At 49.4% G+C, this 15443-nt stretch overlaps 2 protein-coding genes across 6 annotated transcripts; one reads left to right on the plus strand and one right to left on the minus strand.

Moving 5' to 3' along the window:
* Positions 1-44: 44 nt before the first annotated feature.
* PMEL (premelanosome protein) lies at positions 45-7989 on the minus strand. Of its 2 annotated transcripts, XM_036454579.1 has the most exons (12): positions 7855-7989; positions 5315-5425; positions 5025-5171; positions 4193-4327; positions 3415-3576; positions 2728-3167; positions 2487-2688; positions 1667-1783; positions 1379-1463; positions 1054-1259; positions 867-954; positions 45-288 (listed from the first exon to the last, which is right to left on the minus strand). In XM_036454579.1, the coding sequence occupies exons 1-12, from the start codon at positions 7922-7924 to the stop codon at positions 147-149; spliced, it is 1905 nt and encodes a 634-aa protein (XP_036310472.1). In that variant the 5' UTR covers positions 7925-7989; the 3' UTR covers positions 45-146. The 2 variants fall into 2 exon arrangements, with proteins under 2 accessions (XP_036310472.1, XP_036310471.1); XM_036454578.1 differs by having other exon boundaries at positions 2487-3167.
* Positions 7990-8889: 900 nt separating this feature from the next.
* Positions 8890-14760, plus strand: CDK2 (cyclin dependent kinase 2). Of its 4 annotated transcripts, XM_036454606.2 has the most exons (8): positions 8893-9242; positions 9982-10059; positions 10167-10287; positions 10806-10976; positions 11925-12026; positions 12661-12792; positions 13093-13296; positions 13577-14760. In XM_036454606.2, exons 1-8 carry the CDS (start codon positions 9127-9129, stop codon positions 13679-13681), a joined length of 1029 nt encoding a protein of 342 aa, XP_036310499.1. In that variant the 5' UTR covers positions 8893-9126; the 3' UTR covers positions 13682-14760. The 4 variants fall into 4 exon arrangements, with proteins under 4 accessions (XP_036310502.1, XP_036310499.1, XP_036310503.1 ...); XM_036454609.2 differs by lacking the exon at positions 10806-10976 and having other exon boundaries at positions 8890-9242; XM_036454608.2 differs by lacking the exon at positions 12661-12792 and having other exon boundaries at positions 8894-9242.
* Positions 14761-15443: the final 683 nt, after the last annotated feature.

Below are 15443 nucleotides of genomic sequence, written 5' to 3' on the forward strand. Positions count from 1 at the left end.
CTATAAATGACACAGGTTCTCCCGAGAAGCAAAAAAAACCAGCATCGGGTTCTGAGTATTTATTTCAGGTAATGGCGGCCTTTGAGTAGAGAAAAGATAGGCATTGCTGTCCACCCTGGGTAAATCATGGCAGCCCAGGCAAGTTCTCAGACCTGCTGCCCGCCGAGGAGGGGCCTGCTCTCACCAATGGAGGAAGAGTGGAAGACCCGGGGCAGGCGCAGCCAGGGGGTGCTGCCCTGCGGCAGCTGGGGAAGGGAGACAGCAGAGCCCTGCTTCATAAGTCTGCGCCTGAGGTTGGGAGAAGGAGGAAAGGCGTTAGCGATGGCCAAGGGCAGCCTGTCTGTGCCTCTCCAAAGGACACGCCCATATTTCAGGTTTCCTTGGCCTTGATCTTTGCTCCCCAACCTTCTCCTCGCCAACAGGGTTCATCCTCTCCTGTTTCTGTGGTGGCCTCTGTCCATTCCCCTCTCCCTACAAGCTTCCCTAGTTGAGGACTCCAGGCCCAGAGATCTGGCCTTTTTGCAGGTGGAGAACTCAGTTCACCCAACCTCCTCCGCCTTTGATATTGCCAATAACAGTAGTCATCAATATAATCATTTATTGTATTCTTGCTCCAGAACCAGATGCTTTATCCACATTGTATCTAATCCTGACAACAGCCCACAGGATAAGTGTTAGTTTTCCTACTTTTCAGAAGTTCGAAAAGGTTAAGCTACTTTCCCAAAATCCCACGAGCGAGAATGCAGCCCATTCTTGTTTAACTTCCAAGTTCGAGCTCTTTCCTGGACACCACACTTGCTCGGGAGGAAGAGTGAGTGGTGGAAATAAGGAAGAAGGGAGTGTGAGCTGGATGGTGGGGCTCTCACCTGTATACCAGAATTGCAAGCACCATAGCCATCAACACCAGCAAGATACCCACGAACAGGGGAGCCTGCCCAAGGTCTGCTTCTTGACCTGTGAGTAGAATCCCAGACTCTGCTTCAGTGTCTGCTCCCTGACAGATAGCCTCTGCCCACTGCCCTTCTTTATCCCTGCTCTTGTCCAAGTACCTACCAGGCATGACAAGCTGGGTGCTGACCATTGCCAGGCTGTTGGCATCAGCCAAAGACACATTGAGGCAGTAGGTCCCTGAGCCGCCTGTTAGTGCCTGGTACAGAACCAGCTGGCAGGCTGGGCTAGGTGGCACAGCCTGACACAGCCGCTGGGTAGGGGGCTGGCACCCTGGCGATGAGATGTCCACACAGGCTTCCTCGGGCAGCCTGGGAGAGGTGACATCTTATGTCGGGGCGGAGCGGGGTGTCTGGGAAGGAACTCTTGATACCAGAGTAGGTTAACGGGTCAACCAGGAGTTCTCAGGGCCACCCAGTGGGACACTCACCCGCCTTGACAGGACACAGTCAGCTCAAATGCATCCCCTTCACTGGATGGCACAGCCTGCAAGATCTCAGCACTCTCGATGCCCTCTGCAAAGTTGCAAGATTTTAAGCCTGGGATTCCCCCACCAGGATTCCCTAAAGGCCCACAGACAGGAAGTCCCTAGGCTGCCTGCCTCCCTAATCCTTTCCCCTTGCCTTCAAATGAAAACTCCTTCCACAGTATGCTTCCACTGGCAACCTGAGGCAGCCCACACCTCCCTCCACCAGCCCCCGCAGTAGGCAGGACTCACGGACAATGTCCATGGTGAGCGAAAAGGAACCGTATCGGTACAGAACACAATCCAAGGGGGCTTGTCTCTTCACCAGGATTAGGGAGGCTGTGTCATCCAGCAGCGGGCTCTGGGAGCCTGGCAGGAGAGGAGAGAAGTCAACAGACAAATGACTCACCTGGAAACCAGCCTAGCAGGATCCAGGCTTGGAATCTGACAAGGCCTGGGAAATCTCATTGTATAGATAAGGAAACTGGGGCCCTGAAGGAGAAATTACAGCCCCACAGTCTCACAGATGGGATAGAGTGAGAGTTTTAAAAAAATCACAAGTATTTATGATAGCCCTCACTGTGCTAGGCCCTAGGCTAGATATATGTTTAACTCATCTAAGTGTCACTTTTGCATCTCCCATTTTCAGCGCTATCATTTCAGACTGGTCTGCTTTGGGAAGAGAATCCAGGGGTGGGAAATGGTGTCAGAATCTGGAGGGGAAAAAATGTATGCATTTACGCTTGCACAGAAAATGAGATATAAAGATTATATAAATAACCACAGTCTGTCATTCCCTGGCCTGTCCAGGGAATGTGGTTATTTATAACAGCTCTCAGGGGCAGAGAAGCAACAAGCTCTCTCCCCAGGTCCTAGGAGAAGGCCCTGACTTCTGAACTCCACATCTATTCCATGGCATTAAGAGAGATTGAGGGCTTTAAAACCAGCGAGGCCTCTGAGGGGACTCCCATTGCCAGGCAAAGGAGTGACAGCTGGGTCGTGGGGAAATCTTTCAGCTCTTTAGTTACAAATGCCCCACCTCACTAAACCTCACTCACACTGGCCCTCTTACCCGTGACACCTTCTGTAGGCACGAACGGGCTGGCATCTGGATCCTCAGGCTCAGGCGTGGGTACCTCTCCCGCTGTGGTCTCCACCAACTCTGTGGTTGGTACCTGTACAACTGTGGTTTCAGAGGGCTCTCCAGTTGACACTTCAGGGGTCGTACCTATAGCCTCTGCAGTTGGCATCTCTGCAAGTGTGGTGCCTAGGCCCTCTGCAGTTGGCACTTGCACTGGTGTAGTATCTAAAACTTCTGTGGTTGGCACCTGCACATCTGTGGTTTCAGAGGGCTCTCCAGTTTGCACCTGACCAGGTGTCGTACCTACAACTTCCGTAGTAGGCACTAACCCAGCTGTGGTGCCAGGGGCCCCTTCAGTTGGCACAAGCCCATTTGTGGTTCCTGGAACTGGGGAGGAGCCACAGGAGCCGAGAGGAATAGCAGCCTGAAGCACCACCCGGGCAGTGACTGGGCCCGACTCTAGGTAAGTGTGAGTGACCACAAGTGCCCGAGAGATCAAGGTCCCAGTGCTGTCTCCAAAGTCCCAGGTGTAAGAAATGTCAGCCCCAGACAAGTAGCCACTGGGGTCATGGAGCTGGAGCGCAAAGACCAGAGGTTGGTTTCTCAGGAAGTTCCTGTTCCCTCCATCCAAGGCTTGCAGTTGGGACACACTCACAGAGAAGGGCACCTGGTCTGGGATCGGAACCAGAAAAGGTAAGACGCACATCTGGGCCACAGCTTCTCTTTTCCCAGCCGCACCCTCCAACCCCAAGCTGACTGTGTCTTCACTGGCTCTAAGCCCCATATTCCCTTGTCCAGGTTTTCCTGGTTCTGCCCCTTGAAGATTATACACATTTCCCTACTCCCCTTCCAGACCAGCCAATCCTCTCCACCTTCTTCTCTCGCTGTAGGATTGGCCTTGCCCCCTCCGAATCCTTACCAGTAACGGTGAAGGCTAAGCTGGAGTAACCGAGGGGCATGTAGCTCCCAGACCCCCGGCGGTGGTAGACAGTTACTTCCATGGTGTTTGTGCCCAGCACTGAGGAGTCTGTCCCGATGCTCAGCCCAGACACCGGGCCGCCTAGAACTTGCCAGTACTGGCCTGAGGGTTTTGGAAAGAAAAGCAGAGAAGGCTGAGGGTTACTGGTTGAAGAAGATTGATTAGAGACAGCACCAGAGAAGGAAGGTCAGATGAATTTAGGACGGTAATTTTATTTACTTATTTTTAAATATATATATATATTTTACTGATTTTTTACAGAGAAGAAGAGAGAGGGATAGAGAGTTAGAAACGTCGATTAGAGAGAAACATCCATCAGCTGCCTCTTGCACACACCCCCACTGGGGATGTTGCCCACAACCAAGGTACATGCCCTTGACCAGAATCGAACCTGGGACCCTTGAGTCCACAGGCAGACGCTCTATCCACTGAGCCAAACCGGTTTCGGCAGGACGGTAATTTTAGATAGTATTTGGAAGGTGACAATATGGGGGCCAGTGAAGGAGTCCTGATGAGTGGTTCCATGGAATGGGACTCTAACAGAGGGAGGATCCCCAGAAAGAACTATAATAGAGTTGGAGGGGGCGAAGTGCTATGGAAGAGGAGGTTGATTAGGGAAACTTGCAGAGCTTAAAGGGTGGGACCAAAAGGAAAGAGAATCAGGTGGGAAGAGGTGAATCCAAGTGTGGATGACAGGCCAGAGCAGGGAGTCCCTCACCCCAGGTCTTCCAGACATAAACAAATCTTCTCCTCTGAGACCAGGGGCCTGATGGGCAGGCCTCCCCATCAGGGAAGATGCAGGTGTCATCAAGTTCCTGGGGGTACACTGGCTGTCCTCCCCACACCTGGCTCCCTGAAAGGTAGATACAGAGTCATCTTTGAATCCTGGCATTATACAGAACCGCTAATACAGCTCTCAGGGGGGCTCTGGGAATACGCCCTAGCCGCAAAGTATATTCCCCTTGGTATAACCCATTTAGGGTGGTAGTGGAAAGAATGGAAACTACAATTAAAAGTTCATATGTATGCACTTACATAGGAAAGAGACTGGAAGGCGCTATATCAATATATTTAGAGGGATTTGCTCTAGCGAATGGGATAAAAGTAGAAATAACAGCACCCGCTAACATTTATTGAGACTTTCCTATAGGCTAGGGCAGGCCTTGTGCTAAATTCTTTATGTACTATCACATTTTAGTCCTTACAACAACCCTTCACTGTAGGTATCATCCCCATTCTACAGATAAGGGAACGGGAGCACAAAACAAGTATTTGCCCAGGATCACATACTAGTAACAAGTTTAAATGTAAATCCATCCAACTTCTAAGTCCACTGGGTCTTCTGTCCCCCATTTGGGTGACTATAATCTGACTCCCCCCCCCACACACTTTATTTGTGTTTTCTACTTTTTCTACAATGAATATGCATTGCATATATAATTTGGTTTTTGTGTTTTTAAACCAGAGGTGGAAGGGGACATTCCCTGAGCTCATTAGGGGTACTGGAGAATTGGGACAGAGGAAGGAGGGCCTGGGATAGAGGTACTCACCATTGACGATGGTGTCGTTGGACCAAATGACCTGCCCATCTGGCAGCACCTTTTGGCTTTCAGGGAAGTGCAGGGAAATAGAGAAGGAGACATTTGCCCCAACCAGCGTAGGCCCATCACTACGGACCTTCAAGGCCACCGGGCCTCCTGGAAAAGGCAGTTGCATTAGCTGGGATTTCTTGGCCTCCCCTCCTCATATACCCTTCCCCTTCTTCTCAAACTACATTCAACCCAGTTCTCTCCCCACCCCATTTCCACCGTGCCCTCCCCGGAATTTGCCAAGTTCCCACCTCTCCAGCAGTCAGGCCCCTGGTTTTCTGTCCACTCAGGATACAGCTGCTTGTTCCAGCCTTTCGTTCTGAGCGGCCTCGAGACACCAAGCAAGTCTTGGCCCATGGATCCTAAAAGGAAAGTGCCGTGAGGGCCCCAGGACCCTCACTCAGTCCCTTCTCAGGAAATAATAGTGTCCCATGTCACTCCACTCACTCTCACATTCAAAGTGCATTTTAATTTACGAATGTTCTCTAGGTACCAGGTACAAAGGACTATGCTAGGTACAAAGAACTTAAGGAATGAATAAGACATAGCTCTGAAGGGATTCAAGGTAAAGTATAGGAAATAGACATATATGTAAATTGCTATAAATCAAGGCATGGAGGCATGGAAGCACATGGCATGACCGGGAACTACTAGCAGTCTGGTTAATGCACACTGGGAAAGACGAGACCAAAAAGCTGCCTTGGGGGCTTTGAGTGTCCGGTGAAGGAGTCTGGCCTTTAACTCTATAGGCAAGGCCACCTCAGAAGATTATTTTATTGAGCTATAACCCACACACATAAAATTCACCATTCAGAATTTTTTTAATATGATCAGTCAGTGTTTTATTATTTGTTTATTATTTTTTTAATTATTGGTAATCCCACTTTATTTATTTATTTATTTATTTATTTATTTATTTATTTATTTTACAGAGAGGAAGGGAGAGGGATAGAGAGCTAGAAACATCAATGAGAGAGAAACATTGACCAGCTGCCTCCTGCACACCCCCCACCAGGGATGTGTCCACAACCAAGGTACATGCCCTTGACCAGAATCGAACCTGGGACCTTTCAGTCCGCAGGCCGATGCTCTATCCACTGAGCTAAACCAGTTTTGGCCAGACTGTGTTTTAGAAGGATAACTGACAAACCGTGAGGAAGATGGATCAGAAGTAGGCAGAGGTTGGGGTTGGGAACAGCAGACAAATTTAGTGCAACTGACTGAGAAAAAGAGATGATGGATCTCTATATGCCTCATCCAGATCCAACAACTATCGCATTTGCCACATTTGTTTTTTCTTTATGTTGTTATTATTGTTTGTTTATGTTGCTTTATTTTTTATTGAATTTATTGGGGTGACGTTGGTTAATAAAATTATATAGGTTTCAGGTATACAATCCTATAATCCATTATCTGTATATTATATTGTGTGTTCAGCACCCCAAGTCAAGTCTCCTATTTGTTTGTTTTTAGTTAAAGTCTTTAAAAGCTAAACCCAAGCATCTTGTTATTTTAACCCTACAAACTCAGTATGCATCTGTTTTTTAAAATGAATATTTTATTGAATAAGCATCACTTCACACTAGACAAAATTATCAAACCATAAAAATTTCATTAATATCTAAAAATGGCTTATGACATAAAAAAAATCAGCATCAAAAAAGTAAGCACAGTCTTTTAAGAGCCTCAGATGGACAAGAATGAGTAGAATGTTTCCAGACTTACATTAAGGAACATAGTAAGAAAAAAAGACTTAAAACAGCATCATGAATGAGGAAAGTCAAATCAAGAAGAATTTTCTTGAAGTCTGTGAGAAAGAAGAAATTGAGAGTCCAGTTGATGTGGCTCAGTGGTTGAGCATCAACCCATGAACCAAGAGGTCACTGGTTTGATTCCCAGTCAGGGCACATGCCTGGGTTTCGGGCTTAGTCCTCAGAAGGAAGCGTGCAGGAGGCAGCCAATTGACATCAATGTTTCTATCTCTCTATCCTACTCCCTTTCTCTCTCTTTCTCTCAAAAATCAATAAAAAGACATTAAAAGAAAAAAAAAGAGGAAACAGATATGATGCATGTATTTCAGCGTAGCAGAAACTAGCCTCACTCCATTTGTACTTTGTACTGGAAATCTAGTTGATTCGGCTGGGGGAGGATCTGGAATCTTCACTGAGTATCTTACTACTAGAGCAAGAGAATCATAAGATGCCCCATTCTTTTCCCACTCCCAGCCCTCCCTCCTCAGAGCCCCTAGGGACATTCCAGATCCTCTCACCACTCCTCGCCCCCACCTCTTGCTCCTGTCACGCGGCTCCAATCCTCCAGAGCCCTTTCATGTGATGCTCAGCTGAGACCCCTCTGCCTGCCTTTTCCATGCACAGGACAAAAGCCTGGCCTGTGTTCACCCATCCCCACCCTACAGAGGTTTGATGGTGCCTCCTTACCCTTTTTATCCAATACCACATTCTCCTTCCTACTTCTCACTTTAAGTACCTTTTCCCAAGTGCCTGAGACATCACCTAAAAGAGCCTCCCACTCATTTCTCCCCACCCCCCTGGAGCCCCTGCCATGAATTATGGCCATGAAGACCCACCATTTTCTTCTTGCCCTTCCAAGCGGATGGAATTACTCTCAGACTCAGTCCCAGATTCAGACTTCAAGTACACACATCCTTACTAAATCAAATGAATGAGAAGCCTGAAGTGTTGCGAGTATCTCCCATTAGGAGGGAGGAAAGCAGACAGAGCAGGTGTGCAACCCAAATGCACTTATTCATATCCACACGCCCCACACTAACCTTCTGTGGCCCCCACAGCCAGAAGAGCACCCAGCACAGCCACACGGAGAAGGCATTTTAAAGGAACCATCCTGTCTTTCTTCCAGCAACCAAAGGCACTGAGGGGCTGGGACAAGCCCCTATATAAGAAAGGGGTACTCATTTGCATAGTCCTTCCTCCCCTCCCTCCAGGGGAGGTCTGGGAGGGGCTGCTGGAGAACCGAAGAACTGACGAGGGATCCTGTTCCCTAGACACAAGTTCATTCTCATCTGGACTGAGAAAGAATTGGCCGAAGGGCAGCTACGCAACAGGTACTCCACATGCACAATTCACCATGGGAGATTAAATCAATTTGTTGTTTGAGTCAAACCAGGATCCTCAAAAAGACTGAAACAGAGATCCTACATCCAAAAACAGAGAGAGAGAAAGAGAGAGAGAGAGAATCCCCAGCTTCCTGCTTTTCTTTATTTACTTAATTAAATTTATTATTCAAGAGAGCACGCCCCAGCTTCCTGCTTTTCAAAGGAGGCCCCAGGGACAGGTGGCATTTAATCTTTTTTAAAAAAAAATATATTTTATTGATTTTTCACAGAGAGGAAGAGAGGGATAGAGAGTTAAAAACATCGATGAGAGAGAATCATCCATCAGCTGCCTCCTGCACACCCCTTACCGGGGATGTGCCCGCAACCAAGGTACATGCCCTTGACGGGAGTCGAACCTGAGACCTTTCAGTCCGCAGGCCCGACGCTCTATCCACTGAGCCAAACCGGTTTCGGCCAGGTGGCATTTAATCTTAGATCGATGTGTATTTTCCCCCAAGAGATCAGGGAATTCCTGCAAACCCAGGACACGTGGAGGCAACTGGAGCCCAAGTCAGGTTAGTACAATACTTGGGAGGAGGTGCGCGGCCTCCCCGCCGAGGCAGGAACCGGCCCTAAAGCCTCTTCGGAACCAAACTTGCGCCGGGCGGCTCCTCAGCGGCGAGGGCGCGGGATTCGCCCCTCCGCGCTGACGTCGGCCAATAGGAAGGGCCGGGGGCGGAGCCATGGAAACGCGGGAAGGAGAGGCGGGGCCTGGGGCGGCGGTGGGGACCCGGAGGGAGGCGGCAACATTGTTTCAAGTTGGACAAATTGACAAGAGCGAGCGATAGCCCTGCGTTCCATCCGGACCTGGAGCCGCGGAGCCGGGCCCCGCTTCCCCCTCCTCCGCCCCGGAGAGCCGGGGCCCGCTGTCTCCAGGGTTCCCAGGCCCCCGCCCCGGGGCCCGGCTGACCCTGCCTCGCTGAGCGCTCCATGGAGAACTTCCAAAAAGTGGAGAAGATCGGGGAGGGCACGTACGGAGTGGTGTACAAAGCCAAAAACAAGCTGACGGGGGAGGTGGTGGCGCTCAAAAAAATCCGCCTGGACACGTGAGTGGCCTCCGTCCTGGGACTCGCACCCCGGGAGCTCCGGGAGGGCCCCCGCCCCCGCCCCCACCCCGCGGGCGGGTAGCCGTCCAGGGACCGGAAGGTAGCTGGGAGGGACTTCTTTCGAAGGGGAGAAGGGAGTTGGAGGACGGTGGAGGGTTTCCCTCCCGAGATTACGGGGTCGTGTCGAATCCGTGGGAAACTTGCTCCCCGGAGCCTCGGGGAACTCCCCCAAATGGGCAGTCCGGGAGGCACAGGAAGGGAAAGGAGGCCTCTGAGGTGGGGGTCCAGGACCCTCCGTGGAGGTGGGTTTTGGGGGAACCGGTGAAGAGCACTTTTCTGAACAAAAAGAGCCCCCCTCGCTGCCCCAGCCCCACCCCCCTCTTAGAATTCTCTCCCTGTTTCAAAAGAATGGCCGTTGAACCTCACTGGCCCCTCTAGGGAGGCTGGGTGCTGCCACTCCCTTTTTTCCCTGTTACCTTCTCTCCTTCTTTACCAGGAAGGCTTTCCTCACCTACCTGTGTGTGTGTGTGGGGGGGGGGGAGAAAGAAATAATGGCCTCCATGTGTCCAAAAGCCACTCTCTGTCCCGGATGAATGAATGAACTACAGCACACTTTCTCTTCTCTCAGTTTACTAGGGGATGCTGGGGTGGCGTCTCCTTAGGGGAAAAGAATGCCTGGGCTGGGAGAAAAGGGATATTTGTAACCACATTCCCATCTCTGTTTCCCAATCTCTCCAAGTGAGACAGAGGGTGTACCCAGTACTGCCATTCGGGAGATCTCTCTGCTTAAGGAGCTTAACCACCCAAATATTGTCAAGTAAGTATGCAAATGGGAGGTGCTTTGATAGGAAGGAGGATGTCTTCCGTCTGTGTCATCGGGCAGTCTCGCTTTCTCACCTCCATTCCTGGACCTCCCTTTCCTAGACTGCTGGATGTCATCCACACAGAAAACAAACTCTACCTGGTGTTTGAGTTTCTGCACCAAGATCTCAAGAAATTCATGGATGCCTCTGCTCTTACTGGCATTCCTCTTCCCCTCGTCAAGGTAATCCTCATCAGCTCCTCCCCAACAGGGTCATGTCCTGTGAGGACTGAAGGCCAGAAAATCAGACCGAATGAAGAATTGTGATATTGGTTTCCCAGCCCTCATCTTCCTATACACACACACACACACACACACACACACACATACACACCTCTTTCTTTTGTGGCTCTTTCACTGTTCATTATGCTTATTAACCCTGGGGCTGGGCAGGAGAATCAAAGTTGAAACTCTAGTGAGTCAACATAACAGCTCCGGTAGAAGGTCAGATGAAACAGATAAATGGGACTTGAGGACACTTGGTACATTCCTCCAAAAAAAGTCCTTTTACCTGTTTGGTGGGAGAAATAGCCAGTGAGTCTCTAGTTTCTGTATTACAGCTGGGTTGTTTACTCCCCGAACTACTTTCAATCTATCAATAGGTGTTTATTCAACACACACTTATAATCTAATATAGTAAAGGCGTTAGTAGAGCTTTGGAGGTCGTAAAGAAACATAATTCTCTCTCTCTCCATTGTCAGAGCTATCTGTTCCAGCTGCTCCAGGGCCTCGCTTTCTGCCATTCTCACCGGGTCCTGCACCGAGACCTCAAACCTCAGAATCTGCTTATCAACGCCGAGGGGTCCATCAAACTAGCAGACTTTGGACTAGCCAGAGCCTTTGGAGTCCCTGTTCGTACTTACACCCATGAGGTCAGTCCCTCTCCGCATTTCTTCTCTGAACTTCCTGGGAGGTGTTAACAAGGACATTCAGAAAGTAACTAAAAATATTTAGACAGCAGTTTCTCTCTCACTAGAGCAGGGGTAGGGGACCATTTTTCTGGCAAGGGCCATTTGGATATTTATAACCTCAATTGAAGGCTATGCAAAATTATCAACTTAAAAAATTAGTCTGCTAGCCTTAGCCGGTTTGGCTCAGTGGATAGAGCAGCGGCCCTCAGACTGAGGGAACTGGCTTCAATTCCAGTCAAGGGCACGTACCTTGGTTGCAGGCTCCATCCCGGGTCCTGGTTGGGGTGTGTGCAGGAGGCAACCAATTGATGTGTCTTTCTCTCACATGGATGTTTCTTTCTGTCTCTCCCCTTCTACTCTTTCTAAAAACCAATGGAAAAATATCCTCAGGTGACTATTAACAACAGCAACAAACCAGTCTGCTAATCAAACATTTAATTAACTCACCCCTAATGCCTTGGCAGGGCCAGACCAAATGATTTCTTGGGCCTTATAAGGCCCACAGCTGGACATTCCCTACCCCGGCACTAGAGGGAGAGTATTTTTGACGATTCAGGAGGTCTTAGAGTACTCGCAGGGTGCATACTGCAGAGCGAACTGGGCTTTGATAGATACCAAGCCAGGTGAGCTGGATGGCACACCGTTAAAATGATGACCACTTCTCTCAAGTTTTCCATGAGGGTCACAAATTGGGGGTTCAGAAAATACGTTCCCAGAGTCATGGCGAGGCCCGTTCTGGGCTACGATGTATGTAGTCATGTTGCTGAGGGAAAACCAGAGGCAAGGAAAGGGTGGAGGGAAAGAAGCTGCTTGTTAAGAGGCCGGGAGTTAGCAGAGTAGCGCCGGGGAACTGAGATGGCATCTCCATGCCTCATATACCAACCCTCCCCTTCCTGCGTTTGTCCTCAGGTGGTGACCCTGTGGTACCGAGCACCGGAAATCCTTCTGGGCTGCAAATACTACTCCACAGCTGTGGACATCTGGAGCCTTGGCTGCATCTTCGCTGAGATGGTACAGATACATGCCCGAGTTCCACCCTGCCCTCTCCTCCCCGCATTCAACAACAGAACTGTTTCTTGGCTCAGATCCGTGGCCCTTCTGCTATCACAGGGCTCTTTCTCTGGAGTAGCACTGCCAGGGTGGCGGGGAAAGGACCTTTGTCCCTGATGTCAACCACAATGCTAGGATATCCTCACATAGCTTTAGCATCCTCGTACACCTCTGATCCCCAAGTTGAGCGAAGTAATTTCTGTAGCTGCTTTAGCTTTGGTCTGCATATATTTGGTAGAAGGAGCTCCGTTGAGTGCTTCCTTCATTTGGCCTGGAGACCTTACTGTCCGGTGTGAGGAATGCGGTGAAGCCACCTGTGTTCAGTGGAGCCACATTTTTTACTTAAACTGCAAACTTAGTTCATGTCCCCACCCAACCTCTGGCTTTTTAGACCAAAGGATCCCTGAGGCCCAGCCTTCACATGTGAACTGTCGTCCCATTTAATACAGTCATGGAATGAGCTGAGTTTTAAAAATCAAATCAGCAATTTGTTTTATGGTCCTTCATCTGGGTTGTAATGTGCATTTATCCCCCAGTGCATTACTTTACGATTGCCCATATTCCTCTCTCAATTCATCAAAAAATATTTGTTAAGCACCTAGTGTGTGCCCAGCACCATGCTAAGTGCTGCGGGGAACACAGAAGAAATGGAAGACACAGTCTCTGCACGCTGTGCTCCCATCTAGAAGTGGCTGCGTCACAAGGAGGGGTGTCTACCCCACACCCCGTGAGTGGCTTGGGATCCCTTTGCTACACGTCAGTGGCACCCCAGACATTCACCCCCTCCCGGACCCACCCAGCCTTGGGGATCTGCAAAACCATGGTTGGGGGAAGGGAGGAGGGGCGAGGAGACAGATGAAGGGACTTTATTGTCTCAGGCTCTGTGTGACCGGCCCCATGAAAGGCCCCAGGGAGGGAGTCATGGGGCCCTCTGACCTTCCACTGCCTGCGGGAACCTCCGGCACACAAGGGGCAGTGTGACTGACGTCAGTGTGGGCCTTGGCTTTTCCTCTTTCCCCACGTTCAGGTGACTCGCCGGGCCCTGTTCCCTGGAGATTCTGAGATTGACCAACTCTTCCGGATCTTTCGGACTCTGGGCACCCCGGATGAGGTGGTTTGGCCAGGAGTTACTTCTATGCCTGATTATAAGCCAAGTTTCCCCAAGTGGGCCCGGCAGGATTTTAGTAAAGTCGTGCCTCCCCTGGATGAAGATGGACGGAGCTTATTGTCGGTGAGAGCCGGGGTGGGCTCCCTTTTCTCACTGACTACCGCAAGGCAGGGTTTTCCCTGGAGGGAGGGAGGGAGGGTCAGACCCTGGATCCAGTGTCCGTGTTTCCCCAGCTCCTGCTTTGGGTCTCCCTGTTGGCATATCAACTGAATGGGCAGATATAGGGAGGAGGGAAATGGGAACTCTGCCTTGGGTAAAATGATTCTTGTTTCCTGAATTGTTGGGATACTTGCTGTCTGTTAAGCCCACTCTCACTGAAGTCAATGTACATCTTTCCCTCCAGCAAATGCTGCACTATGACCCCAACAAACGGATTTCAGCAAAGGCAGCTCTGACACACCCTTTCTTCCAGGATGTGACCAAGCCAGTACCCCATCTTCGACTCTGATGTCTTTCTGCAAGCCCCCAGTCTCACCCTCCCCTCCAGTGGTGGGCCTGATCTGGCTTGGCCTTGGGCTGTGGGTGCCCTCTACCTTGTCTGGCTGCCTTAACACTCACTCACCTTCCTTTCTTAGCCAGCCAACTCTAGGGACACAGGGGTTGGAGGGGGAAAAGGAAAGGAAACTTCAGTATTAGATGCACTTAAGTCAGTCTCTACCAACCCTCCTTAGTCATTGCTAAGGAGAGCCGGTGTTTAAAAAAAAACAAAGACTGACTCTTTCCTCTCCCCCCACATGGGATTTGCCATTCTAGCCTCTGAAAGCCCCACAGTTATTGTTTCCTGTGTTTGAGATGACAGAGGCCCCAAACGGCCTGTGTTTGCTAAGCCATTGATGACAGGGGCAAATTGGAATTTTGAAAACAAGCAAAACAAAAACAGAGAGAGGGGCCTGTTTTGAAAAATTAAGTTAAACAATAGATCCAACCAGTTTATACTGTAGTTTTGGTGTTTGGTCTCACCTAACAGTCTGAGAGTCCCAGGACTCCCAGCCTCTGCCATCCTGTCGGGGCTACAGTAGAAATGATTGCCCCCAGTGCCCTGTCCGTCCCTCCTGTCCCTCCTATAGGCAGGGGCTGTCTGGGAGGCTCCGGGACAGGGATTATGCTTCACAGCGGCCTTATGAGGCAAGTGAAAGCTATTGGAGTTTTTCTCTTTTAAAATTCTTAGTTCTTCAGGTGGCAGGGCACAGCTTCCCCTGAAGGCCACCCCCATAGGAGTGGAAGTAAAGATTAGACCTCATTTTGAGAATACTGACACTTTTTTTAGGGCTGTGACTGAGTGGGAGCACGGAGATAAAATATTTCTTTAAAAGAAGGATGAATAATTATATTTATATTTCAGGTTATAGTAGTTTTTTAGAGGGACTGGGTGAATTTGTTGCCACGTGCACCTTGGGGTTTTGTAATGCAAATGTTTTAAAAAAAAAAGAGTATTGTTTTTCTTTTCTCTGACCTCTTGTTCTTGTGTGTTCTTGCTATTAACATTATTTGTAATTCATTAAAAAAAAAGTTTCTAGTGTTATAGTTCATCTTCCCGCCTTTACTTTGGTGTATTTATTGAAAGAATGGTGTGAGAGAATGTGAATGTGTATATATGATAATTGGTTCAGACCCCCACTTTTCCTAATCTCTCTGTGCAGGACTACTCACCCCACCCCATCTTCACTTCTGTGATGAAATTGGGATAGGGCTGAGGGTAGTCAAAGTGGGAATTATTGCCCTATTTTACAGCTGGAGAAACCGAAGCCTTCATATTTCCCCCACACACCTGCATCTTCCCCTTCGGCTTCCCTCCCCACCCCTACCCCTCTCCCCCAGCACGCCTCGAACCACAGACTCATGTACTGAGTTCTGGAATTGCGGTGTTAGGAAGAGCTTGAGAGTAGTGATATGACTGGAAGTGGGCTCCGTGGAATTCACCTCGACACCGCATTTCCCAGTAAGCTCGTCATTTCTCCTTTTTGCTGCATATCACAAACACCAAAGTTTTCTAAATTCACTTTATTCACCTTTGTAATACGATTCATAATACTGTCAGTTGTCTGGATGAAAATTATGAAGGGGCTAAAGTCTCCCCAAGCTACCGGTTCGTGAGGCTACCATTGTCTCACCTCATCAAAAACCATCTCAGACCGCCCCCCCTAAAATTTCCTGTACTCTGAGCCCCCCTAAAAGGAGGAAGCCCTAACTTAAAGGCTACTTAAATTCCC

This window comes from Pipistrellus kuhlii, unplaced genomic scaffold (genome assembly GCF_014108245.1).
Source record: "Pipistrellus kuhlii isolate mPipKuh1 unplaced genomic scaffold, mPipKuh1.p scaffold_m20_p_3, whole genome shotgun sequence".
Lineage (NCBI taxonomy): Eukaryota > Metazoa > Chordata > Mammalia > Chiroptera > Vespertilionidae > Pipistrellus > Pipistrellus kuhlii.